Source organism: Synchiropus splendidus, chromosome 4 (genome assembly GCF_027744825.2).
Source record: "Synchiropus splendidus isolate RoL2022-P1 chromosome 4, RoL_Sspl_1.0, whole genome shotgun sequence".
In the NCBI taxonomy this organism is placed as follows: domain Eukaryota; kingdom Metazoa; phylum Chordata; class Actinopteri; order Syngnathiformes; family Callionymidae; genus Synchiropus; species Synchiropus splendidus.
In genome coordinates this window covers 24,833,460-24,849,496 of record NC_071337.1, presented here as the reverse complement: position 1 = coordinate 24,849,496, position 16,037 = coordinate 24,833,460, and the positions used below count along the sequence as shown (strand labels likewise).

The 16,037-nt window shown below is 41.5% G+C and overlaps 1 protein-coding gene across 3 annotated transcripts; it reads right to left on the bottom strand.

Annotated features, from left to right (window-relative positions):
• Positions 1-485: 485 nt before the first annotated feature.
• upf2 (UPF2 regulator of nonsense mediated mRNA decay) lies at positions 486-15,281 on the bottom strand. Of its 3 annotated transcripts, none has more exons than XM_053862623.1 (21): positions 15,131-15,281; positions 14,109-14,486; positions 12,956-13,735; positions 12,648-12,808; positions 12,378-12,569; positions 12,128-12,277; positions 11,880-11,983; positions 11,694-11,779; positions 11,472-11,580; positions 11,253-11,366; positions 10,430-10,546; positions 9,964-10,353; positions 9,605-9,880; positions 8,417-8,600; positions 6,189-6,337; positions 5,555-5,659; positions 5,384-5,482; positions 4,887-5,060; positions 3,294-3,435; positions 2,998-3,118; positions 486-2,498 (listed from the first exon to the last, which is right to left on the bottom strand). In XM_053862623.1, exons 2-21 carry the CDS (start codon positions 14,483-14,485, stop codon positions 2,489-2,491), a joined length of 3,840 nt encoding a protein of 1,279 aa, XP_053718598.1. In that variant the 5' UTR covers position 14,486; positions 15,131-15,281; the 3' UTR covers positions 486-2,488. The 3 variants fall into 3 exon arrangements, with proteins under 3 accessions (XP_053718598.1, XP_053718599.1, XP_053718600.1); XM_053862624.1 differs by having other exon boundaries at positions 486-2,495; XM_053862625.1 differs by lacking the exon at positions 486-2,498 and having other exon boundaries at positions 2,994-3,118.
• Between the last annotated feature and the right edge of the window lie 756 nt (positions 15,282-16,037).

Here is a 16,037-nt window from a genome sequence, read left to right as displayed (position 1 = left end):
ATGCAATTACTTTATTAACTGTTAATTTCTGATCCTCAAAGTACAACCCCAATTTTTTGGGTCAGTTTTAAAACTACTAAAACACACCCTACAGAGAAACAACATGATGAAAGACAGTATAGTGAAATACATCATATCAGAAACTAAGTCTAAGAGTACTTGGTAAAAATGTAGATATGAATAGATATTTTCTTTCAATTAAATGTAAAACAAATGCCACTTCAAATGCAAAAAAGACTCTTGAATTTTTTTTCTCTTAAGACAAAAAAGACAACAGTATATACATAATAATATCTAGAGTATATCTAGAGTATATATATATATATATATATATATATATATATATATATATATATATATATGAAATATATGTGAAATATATATACTAGATATGTGAAAACCACCATACTTCAAACATGCAGAATTAGTCCAAACAGGTGAGCAATGATAAATCCAAGTTGGACATATTTACCACATACAGGTATTGAAATTGTACCTCACACTACAGGACAAACAAGTAGGAACACTATTACTGTGCAAATATGGTGCATATTCCTCAATAATTGGTGACGTGTTCTGTCAAAATTGGCTTCCTGTATATTATTCCTTGAAATGACGTTGCACTCCTCAGCAGGGCGTGTTTACAAGTCACTTATGTTTGTCTAACATTTCCGCCACACTGGACTCCTTGTGTGAGCACAGAGGCCAACTGTCTACAGAGTTAGACAAACCTGAGCAGCGGACACTTAAAATTCAGCAATGCTTGGAGAAAATCGTCCTTTTGTGTGTCACTCAGCTTCGGATTGTGATGTACATAAGCAAGATTAAGAGGTGACCCAACAGGAAATACTTAGGTTTTACCACCTTGTAATTAAACTCCACAACACACCCTTGCCAACAAATACCACAACCCAACCTCCTCTGCGACAACACAACAGGGGCAGTCTTCACATTTATTGTTTTTATCTGCAAGAAACAATCCATTTGCACACAACAGAGGAAGCAGTCAGCACAGAAATCAACATAGAATATATATATACTGTATTTCTATGATAATAGAGTCACTCTAAAAAAGAAGTTCAGGCACAATTTTTATTCATTTGTTCAAACAAATGAGGAGAAAAAAGCTTTAACCACGTTACACAGGACACATTTGAAAGAAAGCAGGCAAGTTGGAATCATCCTAACTGTAAAATGATAATATTTAAGCTGAAACTTTGAGATATGAAAACAAACAGAGTTTATTATCAAATTAATCCGAGGGAGAAAAGTAATTTATATACCACATTTTGAGTGTGAAAACAGACCCTGTGAAATCACCAGCGTCCAAGCTGCCACCATTTTACAAACATGTGAACACACGGTCAACTTCAAGTTCAACTTAATTCCAACTACTCCAGAGTACATGGTATCAGTATTTTGTAATCATTATGCCAGTTTGAAAACCGATAGACAGAAGAAGGTGATTTTGGCGCACAACAAAAACAATTAGCGGACAATCTTGGCTCGTAATTCAATAGTATTTACTTAATACAAAATTGAAATATCTCAAATGTTGGAATAGACATCCGTTTTCATTTGTAAGGTTTAGTCCACTTAATGATGAGTGAAGGGACCCGGAGACTGAACGCATCCATCTGCTAAGAAAGGTTAGCACAGCTTAGCCAAATCATGTGGAAAAGGTTAACAGTCTCAATATGGAGTCAAAAAGATGTTAAGAGAAAAGTAGCCTTGCTTGTCAATTTTCAAAGGAGGACCTGGTGGACATTCAGTGAACTAAAAAGCTTTGAGCATTTTAACTCCAAGGTAAGAAGAGGATGCTAAAACATAGCAAAACACATACGGTGCCTTTTCTGAACTGGATGAAAGATGCTAGCTCCGTGCCTCAGAATCACTCACTGATCACAGAGCAGAAAAGACAAGGAGTCCCCAAAACATTTCCTGCCTTCATATATAATCCAGTGATGACTCAGCAAAATGGCTCACCGCTACTCGAAGCCAGACCAACAGCAAAACGTGAAATTGTAAGATGCTGTTTTCTGTCACTGCAACTGTTTACATGGTGATGACCCAGAGCTGCCATGATAAGTCCAACTGATCTGTTCCCAGTCAAGTCCACAAACACAAGCTTGGTCGAGAGCGTGCGCTTGCAGGTGTTTCACTCCTCTCACGCAGTTGTGTCGAACCTCCCGCCTCCACGCTGGTTGAGTAAACCGTCGGTGTCGTTTGGTTCTTTTGTCGTCTCAGGGAAAGAAAAAAAAACAAAACAAAGAAGAAGAGAGCCATCTGTGTGTGTCCCTGACCTCTTGACCGCAGCTGCAGTCCGGTCCGTCTCAGTGTGTTCAGGTCAGGGGATTTTTGTCTGCCCAGCGTCTGGGGGCGTCTGCCTGGAGGGTTCGGTCCCTGTTGGACAGGCTTCCCTCTCTGGCTGTCGACCTTCTCGCTCATCGTCGCTCCCATGCTTGCGTAGTAGGGCGCCGGACTCCTGTCAGCGTCTCCTGGGAACACAGAGGAGCATTTACTGCAGATGAGCACCAGGGAGAGGTCCACCCGGGAGCACCAACCAATCCACTGAGGTTTGAGGTTGGATGTCTGTCAGTTGTTACTGGACATTTCAGAATTGACATACTCATTGTTCTTTGACAGATTGAACTATTTTATTTAAGTGTGAAATGCATGAGAGGAAACAAGGAATCTTGCTGAAAGGAGTATGATTTCATGTTGAGGTGCAAATCTATGAATTCATTTTTTTACTTCCTTTGATTCAACTTCAACCTTTTTTTCTTTCATTCTTTCTTTCTTTCAAAAATAGCGACGAAGCTAGAAAGACAGACGCTGAGGTCAACACTGATGGCATATCATCTTCAAGTCCACAAACATGTTTCCATGCAAGTCAGGTGTCCTCCCTGCCTCTTCCTAAACTTGTGTCCCGGGATGTGCAGGTGGGGTCGTAGCGAGTGTGCATGAGAGAGAGAGAGACCTCGTCTTCTGTCTCACCTTCCTCCAGTCTTGAAGATGAGGTCTGCGTTGGGCGCGCCTTTAGGGTGCTGGTATCGGGGTCGGCGCTCCCGGTTGGTGTTGGCTTGAGCTGGACGCTGAGCCAGAGACTGCATCATCTCTGCAACACACACACAGACATGATGTCACAACGAATGGAATGCCAGTTGAGGTTCCACCACATAAAATGCTATCAGTCTTTTAAACTTTTTTTTCTGAAACACTCTGGCGGTGCTGAAGAGAGAGCATGAATAAATGGCATTGTTTCCCTTTGAGGAGCAGGATTCCTGTCGTACCCTGGTAATCCTCCTGCTCCTGCCGCTCATTAATGTCCAGCGTCAGCTTCTTCATCCTCATACGTTCTTCCTGCTCCGCCTGCTGCTGGTTGAAGTGGTTGGCGGCCAGGTGGGACGACAGCGGAACGTTCAAGATCTTGTACTGTTGACACAGACAGGAGTTGTGTTAGTGTAGCACTCAACGATGACCACCACAGATGCCTGGTTCAAAGCATGGGTCACACTCAAGGCCCGGGAGCAGCCAAGTCATCACAGATGACCTGCATCAACACAGGCCGCGTTTAGCTTGCTGGTCAGTGAACATTGGTTTTGCCATTAGCCACTGCTAGCAGTCTTTAGCTCGCTAACAGAACTGACAACAGAGATACAGACTAATGCAGAGAGAACCTGTAGCTAAACCTGAGAAATCACAGCCAACTCTGCCATTGCTGTTAGGAAAACAACAAAAACATGAATATGATATCCTGAAGCCTGGAACAGAAACTTTATTTCACATTCATTTGAAAGTGGGAATGCGATTGTCTTGAGTTGACATTAATATTAGAATTATTAATATAAGTATAATTGTTTGCATTAGCATTTCATTTTTTATTTAATTGATTATTTACCAGTGGTACTGTATTTCATGTTTGTAAAAATGCTTTACATTACATCAGTACATCAGCTGCCGGAAGGGAATTCATGAAAGACGTATGTTTGTGCCTCAAGGAGTGTAGTGTGATGAGTGATGGTCAATTTGTGACACTAAACACAGTGAGAATAACTGGAAATGTTTCATCTAATAATGAAAAGGGAGACTGGCATCTTTTACATTTTCATTTCCTGTTAAAGTGCCTCCCTGACTGAATTTGATGCCACTGTTTTAACACATTCTTAAATTGGAAGCTTCTCTAGACTTTTTTTTTAAGAAAAACTACCCACAAACTAAATATATGATTATGTAACTATAGATTTAAAAGGTTGTGCGAATTTTCTTCATCAACTGACTAAATACTATGCATGTAGCATGGGGTGCATTCATTCAGAAAGCTGAGGTTTCTCTCTTCTAGAAACAGGAAGAGGGAAAAAAAAAGAAAAAAAAAAAGTCCCGGCTGGACTGAGTGTGCGTGTGTGTGTGGCAGCTATGCTGAGGTCCACTGAGGTCCGCGAGAGCCTTAGCGTCCCTGGACACACCCAGTTCTTTCAAGCACCAGCCTCTGCCCACAAACCACACATTCCACAGCTGCAATGTGCCCCACACACACACATTATATAGTGTATATATACGCTATATATTTAGATGAGGAAAAAGGGGTTGTTATTTAGCTAGGAGGGAGATTCAGTCTGAAAGTGGATGGCTCCAGTGTGGGTCTGTAACATGAAAGTTCAACCAAAATGTTTCTTTTTTTTTGTTTTTTTCTCCAAAATATTTTCTGAATACTCCAAAGCCCTTATCATTTGTTTGTAATTCCTTCACAGCATAAGACTTGAAATAACATGATATAACAGTTAGAGCCTGTGCTGACTCATAGGTGTTATTCGGAGTCAATGTTTAAGGATAATTCAGGAGGGCGTCTGGAACATTGCACAACCAAATAAAGCTCGTGACCATACCTGCTGCTTGTTCCCCTTGCGTGTAAGCATGACAAACTGCATGGTGTCAGAGATGTCGCCGTCTCCCTCCCCAATGCACGGCGGTCCAGACCCGCCCTTCTTCAGCTGACTCTTCAGCTGCAGGGGAATGGCTACATCCAGCTGGTGAACTTTGACCGTTTCACCGCTCCGCTGCTGCAGGAAGATAGCGATCACAGTTCTGTCAGTTTCACTGTAAAAGACGAAGGATTTCCTTGGACTGACACAGTGAAATGCTGCTCTGTATTGCTTCACTTGATGGATCAGTAAAAGCAGACATGATTATCTAATCCATGTCAACAGATTTTTGGTAACTTGTCCCTCTTTATGTATCTTGTTTAAAATAGTTAAACGGCAAGTTAAAAAAGCAGCACGTGTGACGGCGTGAATTCATGAGCACGGCTCAATACAAAATACAGTTTAACTTTATTTAATTTATGTAATGTTAGAATAGCTTGATTTGACTTAATGTGCAATACCTGCAAGTTCTCCAGCATCATCTTATCCAGAGCCTGGATGAAGTCCTCGTCCTCAGCACAGGCAACATGCTTGAGCCCACCACCGCGGATGGTCACCTCCTGCACACAGCGGTGTTAATGCTGCTGTACTGGACTGGCAAGAAGAGCGTATTTAAATCAACATGATCTTACAGTGTTCTCCTCATCTGTCTCATTCTCTTTATTGGAGTCCGTCAGGTAGTCTGTGTTCTCCTCTTCATCTTCCTCTCGCTCTTCTTCCTCATTCTCAGATCCCTCCTGTGAGGAAAACGAAAGTGGAAATTCAGGCATTAATTACAGATTTGGTGTAAGCATGTTGAAAAGCGTATTTCAACCTTTTAAAAGCACATGAGAAGGAAGGCAGTCCAACAAAAACAGTAAATGATGTGTCAGAATTTCTGGCTGAGAATTTCTGGCAAAAAGTCCTGTTGAAATGACCAAATGCTATGCTACATATACATATATAAAAATCTGAATTTGAATCTTTCAGTTGATCTCTGCCCAGTTTATTGTAAGAGGCATGAAAACAGATTAGAGGTGAAATAGGTGAGAAGGTGGTGGTGAGATACACATGTCGTTCTAGATATGATATGAATAGTAATATTATATATTATAACATATATCATAATAAATATAGAACATATATAATATTCACATAAAACAATAATCAAAACAATCTTGAAGCAAATTAATATTACCACTACATTTTGCCCATATTGTGTCACAAAAAACTTCATAAGGTAGATTACAGTTTCCTGGTGCTGGTGGAGCTGTTGATTCAACTCACATCCTCCTCTTGTTCGTTCATCTCACTCTCATTGCCCGACTGCTCCTCTGTCTCAGCACCTCCCTCCTCATCGTCGTCGTCATCCTCCTCATCCAGACCTTCACCTTCGCTCATGGCACTGGTTCGACCGTCCTTTTCCATGGCAAGACCTTAAACAAGAGATGTGAGAATACAAGGAGAGAACATTAGTGAATAACATCGACAGAGATTTGAGATTTATTTAAATGCTTAAATCTGAGGAACAAACAAGAGCAGAGTAAATTGCCATAAACACAAACACTGCATAACCTACACTGAGTGTTTTTAGTTGCTGCACCAGATTTCATAAACGTCTCGCATTTTTATTTCATCTCATCACTCAGTTAAAACATGCTCAAGACTTACAAATTACTATGATTGTATTATGAAATTAAAAGTAATTTCATACTTCAGATTGAAGTAATACCTAGAGGTTTGTCCCTGTTGTAAATAGTCATACATTTACACCTGACTGTTGAATAAATGATCACTATTTTAACATTAAGGGAGAGTAGGTAACCCCAAAGTGGGCGGATTGGACGCTTCATTTCTGGGAAAGCTTGAAACCTTGCTGTCTTTCTATGGCAATAACATTAGAAAAGAGCACAACCAGTTTGAGAGTACAATTATGCAACAGTGATGACAGAGAAGAAAAGAGCCCCAGCAACACTTGAGGTCTCTGTGACTCCAGGAATGTTAGATCCCAGTCAGGTATCGGACTTAAAACAATAGAATCTCTGTTATGCTGCAGAGACCTTGACTGCCATCATCAACCTGTCACTCTCTCTCTCTCAACACACACACAAACACATATATGTAGGAACACGTGCCTGCACATGCACGCACACACATTGCTATCCATGTGGGGACATTGTGAGGTTTCTCATCGTCATAATGCTTTCCCAGCCTCTCACCCTTAACTTTACCCTCCAAAACGGCCAACCTTTACCAGGACTCTGACTCTGAAGACATAAGGTCCTCACGAGGATAGTGTTTTGTCAAGACATGGTCCCCACAAGGCAGTATACAACAAGCCCACACACATGTGCCATCAATGGTCAGTAGGTCGTCAACAGTTGCACCCTCAGTTAGACACGTCTAAGGAGTGGCTACCGTTGACCACATGATGAGAGACTCAAACCATGATGAGGGCACTATTAAAAAACAGCTGGACAAAATTCCCGTAAGAGGTTTTGCTACGTGGTTTGGATAGATGCCGTAATTTTATTTTTTTTTCAAGCTGCATCAAGATATAAATGGCATGGAACAACATGTACAACTGTGGTGTGACATGTTCATCAGGAATCACAGGTTGTTTTGGACTGGAATCTCGCCACGGCTTACTTATCATGGTACGGAGCAGGACCTCAGGCTTGGACTCAGTCCGCATCACATTTTCAGAGGGTGGGGTTGGTGGTTAACATTTTTTCCCTCTGTTTCAAGTCAACACCTTGAAACTGACAAAGGCTACAAAGATTTGTCGTGGAATGACAGAGTAGCATTTCAGTACAAAAAACGTCTTGCCAGGAATTTATTGTGTCTCTTCCTGTTCAGTCAAGTAATTTCTGAATTCGCCAGAGGACAGCAGTTATACACTGCAACCTACTTTGAACTAATCCTCCTGGATTAACCGTGATCAACCATTCATTAATTTAGAATGAAAAGAATTCTGCTTTAATGATCATCTTCAGGGTGAAGCCCAGTATTATGATGCTTAATTATGCACATCTGTTTTTGATTTGTCATGAAGAATATCCAGAAATAGCACACACTGTTTTGTCTTTTGAATCATTCCACTAAATAAGCTGACAAAGACACACGCCCAGAGACACAGATACAAAACATTGAATAAAAACAACAATAATAATAATCATAATTCCCTTAATTATCTCCAAAAAATGAGAATGCAGATATGTTTGTTGGGTGGGAACTAATGGGTTAGGGAGAGTCGCTGGAATTCTTCGAAGAGGAACCATCATTTGTTTAACTCAATGGGAAGAAAATGAATTGTTAAATCCGATGAGCACATGCGCTCGGAATGTTTCTGGGAGTTAAACACGTCTAACAGATACGGCAGAGAGAAGCAGTGTGAATGACCGACAGAAGAATGTAGCTGGACCAGTGATGCCAGCCTGTTCACAATCCTCCTATGTGCATCATAACCAACCGGACACGATTCCATAAAGAAGCCTTGATCACTTTGCACCTACCTAGTTTGACCAGCACCTCCCTCTCCAGGTCGGCCACTTGCTTGGTGGCCTCGTCCAGGGAGCTGCTGAGCCTCATTTTGGGTCGGAGCAGCTCCAGGGTCTCACTGATCATATAATCGATGTCAATGGGGAATGGGTGATCCTTGGTCCAAACGTCGGCACTCTTTTTCCACCAGATGTACCGCTGTGCAAACACACAAAAATCAACATATTAACAAGGATAAACGGTGGAACCAAATGAGGAAGTATTTTATCCTTGAATAATATGTTCCCAAAAGTATTTTCAAAATGGAAAAGAGCTCTTCAAGTATTTATAGAGACCAAAAAAGACAAAGAGCACCTTTACAGGGTTGGTGTACATGTGAGGTTGCAGTTGTGAGGTTGCAGACAGGCAGAGAAAAGCGGAGAAAGTAGCTGCTTCACAAAAATGTCACCATATATTATGCAACTACAAACAAAACTGATCAAAACTGATCGGAGGAGGAACAACCTCTTCAGCATCAATTTCCGACACCTCTTTGTCAACTTGGTCAATAATTCATGGAGTGTTTTAGACCTTATGAGAAAGATCATGATAAGAAATGATTAAAACATGCAAAAGGTATGCACTATCAAAAACACAATGAATTGGACCATTTGTGAACTCGTGCCCCCATAACACCAGCACTCCTCAACAAAATCCCCAGTCACTCAATATGGAAACTACTGACTGACTGAAAAAAGAAGTCTATCATACATGCGTTATGAGGACCTTTTGTGTTGACGTCATCTATGTAGTCTCAGTTGCCAAGCTAATGTTCACAACAAAGGACTGCTTTGACTTGAGATCACAGAAGCACTCGCAATAAACGCGATACCAATAATCTGAATCAGTTTATGAGCTGGACTATGTCCCTATGTGTAAATGACATCATAAATAATTGATGACTAAAGTGACACAAGAGAAAGACCAACAATTCATTGATATGTGCAAGAACATTTGAATAAAAGAGATTAAAAAAATGATAATTCAAAAAAATCACATTTCATCAACAGATTTATGTTAAATTCTACATCAAACACACATTCCAACTATTGTGTAAATAGTTTACATGATTTATCAGCCTAATCAACAATAAATAAATGCATATTTTACTTCTTTTAATTTAAGATAATTAGAAGAAAAGGACGCAGTGAAGTCAGACAAACCTGGAAGTAGATGAGGAAACAGTCAAGCTTCCTCTTGCTGGAGCCGCGGTCGAAGTACTGGCCGCACGTGTCCAGCAGGGTGCAGACCAGACGGATGCGGAACAAGTGCTCCGGAGGATCCAGCAAACTGGGGCTGCCATCCTGGTTCACCCCAAAGGAGATGAAGGAGAAAAGGGTGCGGAATATGACGGCAGACTCCACCATTCTGTAGTTGTAAAGCTCGCCTAGAAACTTGGCGCTGCTGATCCGCCGCTGATTGAACTTGGGCTGGTTAACCTGAGCGCAAAACAATTGGAATGATTATTGTCAATGTTTTGTTCAAAGATTTTTCCCAACATAAATTAATTTTATGTATCTACCTCCATGCCTAGTCTAATGTCCTCCAGGACTCCATCCACCACGTGGATGCCCACGTCCTCCTGGTAGGCCACCAGACCCGCCAGCAGGTTGGCGACACAGTGGATGCTGTTGTACTTGACGTTCCAGATGTTGACCATACAGCAGATCAGGTAGCTCTTGATCTCAGGGTCCTGCCAGGGCAGCTTGCGCATCTGCCTCAACACCTTCTCAGTGGTGACCTTTGACAGGTCCTTGTACAGCAGCTTGCGAATGTATTCCTGGAGCGGTGGCCGCTTCTTCTTCACCGTTTTCTCAATGGGAGGAGGGTTGCAGTAGTAGTAGGCGTTCTCCACCATGGTCACGTAGCGGGCGTCCAGGTGCTGCGCCTGCTTTTTACGCATCATTTGCTCCTAGACCCAGAATGTCACAAATTCAGACACATATCTAATCTAACGCGCAATAGCTCTATATTCTACAGGAACAAACCAGGAGGACGCTGGTGCGAAGATGAGAGTCAGAGGATCTGAAGAGGAAGCGGCCACAGGTCTCCAACAGGGTGCAGGCCATTTCAATATGGTGATGCGTGAAGTCAGACAGCAGCATCTGTTAAAATATACAATCACAACCAAAGTGAAAAGACTATTCCTCACCAGGGAAAGCTGGATTTGGTGGCCATTTTTTTGCCCTTTATACATGAACAACTTCAATTCTAATCAAAGCAAATAAACAAAATCTTAAGGCAAAGTTGTGGACAACTGAAGCTTTCCTCAAGTTTCACAAGATGACAGTTAGACTTTAGATTAGGAAAAATGCATTATCCACAACTAAAACAACGATTTGCTATCAAGAAACAGTAGTGTAGGCTGAACTCATAGTTATCGTCAGACCTCGTCATGCTGAATTAGAATTAATAGTTGATAATAATAGATAATAATAAAAGTAATTTACTACAGATAATCTGAAGTATTGCAAAATATACAACTGCGCAAAGTGCAATATTAACAACTTATCGTATTGTTAACAAAAGGATTTGGGATGTTGGGGAAGCACTTAAAGAATCTTGTGCTTGGAGTGGAAAATACATAAATACAAAGTTAAAAATAACATCATCCATCGATCAAAGGGCCGCTGATATGTGAAGTTTGTGCTATGTGAAGAGAAATGTTTTAGAATGGTAAAATAATGCAAATAATTATACATTAACATCATTCTAAGTACTTCATTACTTGTCACCCCAAGGCATTTGCACATCCAGCAACAATCGATAATTAACTAGAAATGCAAATGAATCCCCACACTTTTCACCAACCTTCAGACATTGCAGTGTGTCTGTTTTTGAGAACATCTTGAACTTGGCCAGTTCCCCAATAAAACGCACTGTTTTATTTTTGGTCTCAATGTTGATCTGGTCCTTTTTCCGAATCTGGAAAAAAGTTTTCGGTTGAATTCATGATTAACCTGAACGCAAACATGTATGTATATGCTGTGTCTAAAAAGTAAAGGATGTGCTTGAGAAAGATGGACGCACATGGAACCTGAAGTCTCCCTTGAGCATGGAACATAGGTCCTCCGCCACATCCGACATGCAGGGATGAAGAGTAGCCACCAGACGAGAATAGAACGGAAGAAGATCCAACCTGTATTGAGATTAATGAGCTGAACGTAAAACTCTATGAACAAGCTCTTGGCTCCTCCTGGTGGCCTTGTAGTTAATAGGCACTTTATTATTTTATTATTTATATTTAGTTACCTCTGTCTGGGGACGGTGAATAGTGCTCGCACAAGTTTCCTCCTGTTAGATTTGGTGTTCATGTTCATGCAGAAGTCAATGGCTGCCTGTAATTTTATTGTGAAAAAATAATTTCAACATTACCCACCTCAGCACTGTGTGTATGCAATATTTATGCAAAATAAAAACATGATAGTTTTCACTCACCTTGTCTATTAGGTCCCTGTTTACACAGTTGGGCAGCTGTTGGATGAAAGCGTCAACAATAAGCTTCAGATGTGAGCCGGTGTTGGCCTCCTCATCCTCTTGTTCTACAACAAAACAAAAATAGAGAGAAGTTGTGTGATTGCTTCCAAATACAGAGTAGTGCAGAACAGCAAAAATAAATGCAGAAAAATAATATTTCACATGCTTCAGTTCAGCAACTTTCTGTGCTGCTGAATCGATTTATTTACCTTGCTCGTCCATCAACTTCTTGGCCAGCTCTTCATTTTCTGTCTCATCTTGTCCCTCAAGTTCAAGAGGTTCATCAGCTATGTCCAAAGCTTCAAGCTCCATTTCCAGCTCTTCAGTGGTGCTGGCACCATCCTTCCCTTCTCTGCCATCTGAACAAATAGGAAAATGAGAAAGAGCACTCAACTGTGAATGGGCAGTGACACTAATACTAAGAGAAGAATACATTTAGTTAGAGTTAAGACTTTCTACCTTTGGTATCATCCTTGTCTCTGCCCTGACCACCCTTCTCGTTGTCCTTGAACAGGATAGCAGGAACAAAGGCCTTCAAATCCACCATGTTCTCGTAGAAATTACGGGCATCTTCATCTTCCCAGATTCCTCCTTCCAGGTCATACTCTCCAGGCTTCCCAGGGGTGAATATGTCAATGCCTGGGCCATGCTCTAGTAGAGTGTTGTCAACATCACATTATTGAATAAGTTCAACTTATTACATTTCCATTGTATCTATGGTAAGCTCACCTTCTTGCACGGTCTTGTCCTGTGGTAGCTCTGGCATGTTTTCATCCAGGAGGTCAGCCAACGACTGAGTATTGGCCAGCAGTTTCTGGTAGGAAGTAGCAAACTCCTCATACTGCTTGTGACGGTCCTCACTCAGTTCCCCTTTGGTGTGAAGTATTCGTCTGTGGAGGATGAAAAGGAAACTTCATGAGATCACAGTTATGTAGATGAAATACAACCTGTGCAACACAAAGCACGCTAAATAGTCTGACATTGCCATATACATAGATCGCTGATGTAAGCAACACAATGCCAGGGATTGTTCTCACCTGTTCTGCCGCTCAATGTTCTGCAGCTCCCGGTGGTCCTTCTTCAGGTGTTTGGTCAGAGAGGTGAAGTATTCTCTCAGAAGATTTTGGAACGGCTGCTGTTTCTCTGTGCTTATTATTTCACTCGGAGGGAAGGTCAAGTTAAACTTCTCAGCAGCCAACTTCACCTTACGGGGCACCAAGCCAGCGATGTCGTCGCCACAGTGCTTACAGAAGCTGATCACCACTGACACGTGAGTGTGGGTCTCACGGTCTGTGCCAATGATGTTCTTCAGCTGCTCATATATGAGTGACAGGCCTTCTTTGTCAGTGAAGAGGCCGACGATGGTGAGCTCAGCAATGAAGCGCAGGTCTGTACGCAGCTTGCTCACATTGGGAGCTTTTTCTTCCTTTCGTGCTTCAAAGTGCTTCTTCCACGCCTGCAGGAGGAGCGGCGCAAACTCAGCATAGCGCTGGTGGAAGAGGGAGCACAGGTGTACAGCACAGCCAACATCAGAGATCTTCAACTTGGCCTCCACTACAGAGCTCACGGCTTCCCCGATATACTTGCTAAGATTTAGCGAGGCAAAGTCATTGGACAGCGAGTCCCGCTGCTGCTCAGTGAGGGTACGGAGCTTCTTGACAAAAGCGGTGTTCTTCTTAAGGCTGGAATCCAGGCGGCTGAAGAAGGCTTCCTCAGGTCGACCCTCATGGGCATTCTGGTTCTTGTGACGGAGTTCTTTCCGACTCTGATGGCGTTCCCATGCCTCTTGGTGAAGCTGATGACCTTCCTCCTTTTCCCTAGAGAAATCAGTTCACAAGGAGGGCTAAAGTTGTGATGGCCAGATGATTGAATTGTGAGCTGGAGTTTATTTTTTATGATTTTATTTAAATGCTTTTTATAGAGGTTTTCAAATAACACAGTACAAGCTATCATAAAACATAAAACAATCCCTGCACATCCACAACAATATCCGTAAGAGCTGGAGTTTATATTGCTAAATAAAAACTTAGGTTGCAACAGATGTGCTGTGATTGTGATGCATCTCATATTGTCAGAATGGTTTAAATAGACTTTGTTTGTTGGTTGCCTTTTTCATGACTAACTTCTCAAAGTTTATCAAACATAAAGTTGTGTACACACAAAGCACATTCATGAAATGACGTCACTCACTTTAAGAGAGCAGCTTCCTCTTCACGTTGTCGCTTGGCCTCCTCTTCCTGTGCCTTCCTCTCCTGCTCCTCCTGCTGTCGCTTTACCTCCTCTTCTTTCTGCTTCTGCTCCTCCTCAGCCTTCTGCTTCTCCTCCTCTTTCTTACGCCGGTCTTTCTCCTCTTTCTTTTTCTTTTCCTCCTCTTGGCGTTTCCTCTTCTCTTCCTTCCCGCTGTCTTTTTTACCACTTAGCACTTTGGATTCATCCTTTGTTTTGTCCCGAGCAGATGATGGCCTCTTATCGCCTTCTCTGTCTTTCTCTTTCTCCTTCTCCTTTGATGAGAAAGAGCTGACTTCTTTCTCATCCATGTTTATCGAGCGCTTGCGTTCAGCAGGCATACTGGAAGAAGACAAGCAAATATTCTCATTAACCGTCAAATATCACACCTCACAGTGCCACCTGAACACACCACTATCATGAGGGTAAGACCATTTAGCTGCCTATTGTGCAACCAAACCAACCAAATGGAATTCTGCCAGTACCACGATAGACACGAATGATAGTGTACAACAGAGGTGACTAAATGGTGGACCACAAGTAAGCTAATGTAATTTTTTTTTTTACTTCACATAAGATGCAGAACGCACACGCCTCAAAACACCGCAACAGGTCTTAGGTTTGGATCTCTCTTGATAAGTCCAAGCAATAACATTCGCATCATCACAACCACTGACAATATTAGCAACCTAGCTTGGAATAATTACATCCTTTGAGCAGAAAAAATAACATATAAAGCACTAATTGATACATATAAAGGCTATACGGAGTAGAGTAATTCTGCCACAACGCAAGTTATAAGCGCATCATTCTTCGTGGTGCGCAAGGCCACCTGAATGAATGTAAACAAACCATTCAGACTTCTTTCATTTGACAGTTAGCAACTGTCCAACAACCACAACGGAAGCTTGAATAACTTTTCTATTATTATATCTGCAAATCAGCTGTCAGCCGACTGAAACAACAGCGTGATGTACAAAAATTACCTGCTAATTGTAGCACAACAAACATCGGTCTTCCTCGTCAAAGTCTTCTTCGCTTTTGCTCTGACAGGAAGCCGGGAAATCAGCAATGCGGCGCATTACCGCCATCACCTGGATAGGAGTGGACCAGCGTTTTAGATGACAGTTGAAACTCGGGACGACCTCTTTTGTTAGGAGAGTTTGACTTGGTACGTGTCATATAAGTGCATATGAGTTTGATGGATGACACAAGTTTGAGAAAACGTTTTCACCTTTGATTTTCTTTCCTGTATCAGCAATGATTAATCTAATCTAAATTACAACAAAGACAAATGCAATTTTTTTCAGAAATATTTTCCATTTGTAGGAAACAAATAACTACATAGAAATACAATGCAGTCTATTAGGCATGATGGCAGCAGTTAAATCAAGAATAAGTTAATAGCGTAAGTGAATAAATCAACACATTTATCTATTAAGAGATGAATCGTTTTCTACGCTACGTATACAGCCCTATTTGATTAACAACTTGTAAAGATCACAACCTTTAATGTATTGTCATTACTGCTCACTGCAAACAGTGCCAATTCTCTATTCTCCATCTAACATTCTGTATCAGCTTGGTGTTTTTTCAGTATGTATGTGGTCATTTCATTGAGAGTTGTTGATTGCAGAGATGTCCTCCTCTCAACAAAAGCGATTGATAGATAAACTGTCTCTGTCAACAAGTTGCTGTAGCTACACTTCTGACAGTCGTTTCCACCTTGATCCATTCATCTCACAGTTGTTTTTTTTTGGACAGGGAGGAACACAGGTATAACTGAGTCTGTGTATGTTTACATCCCCATAGATGTGACTTGAGCCAAAGAAATTCTGCCGAACCAAAGGTTTCTGATATTGAAAAGATCTGCAAGAATGACATATTATTTAC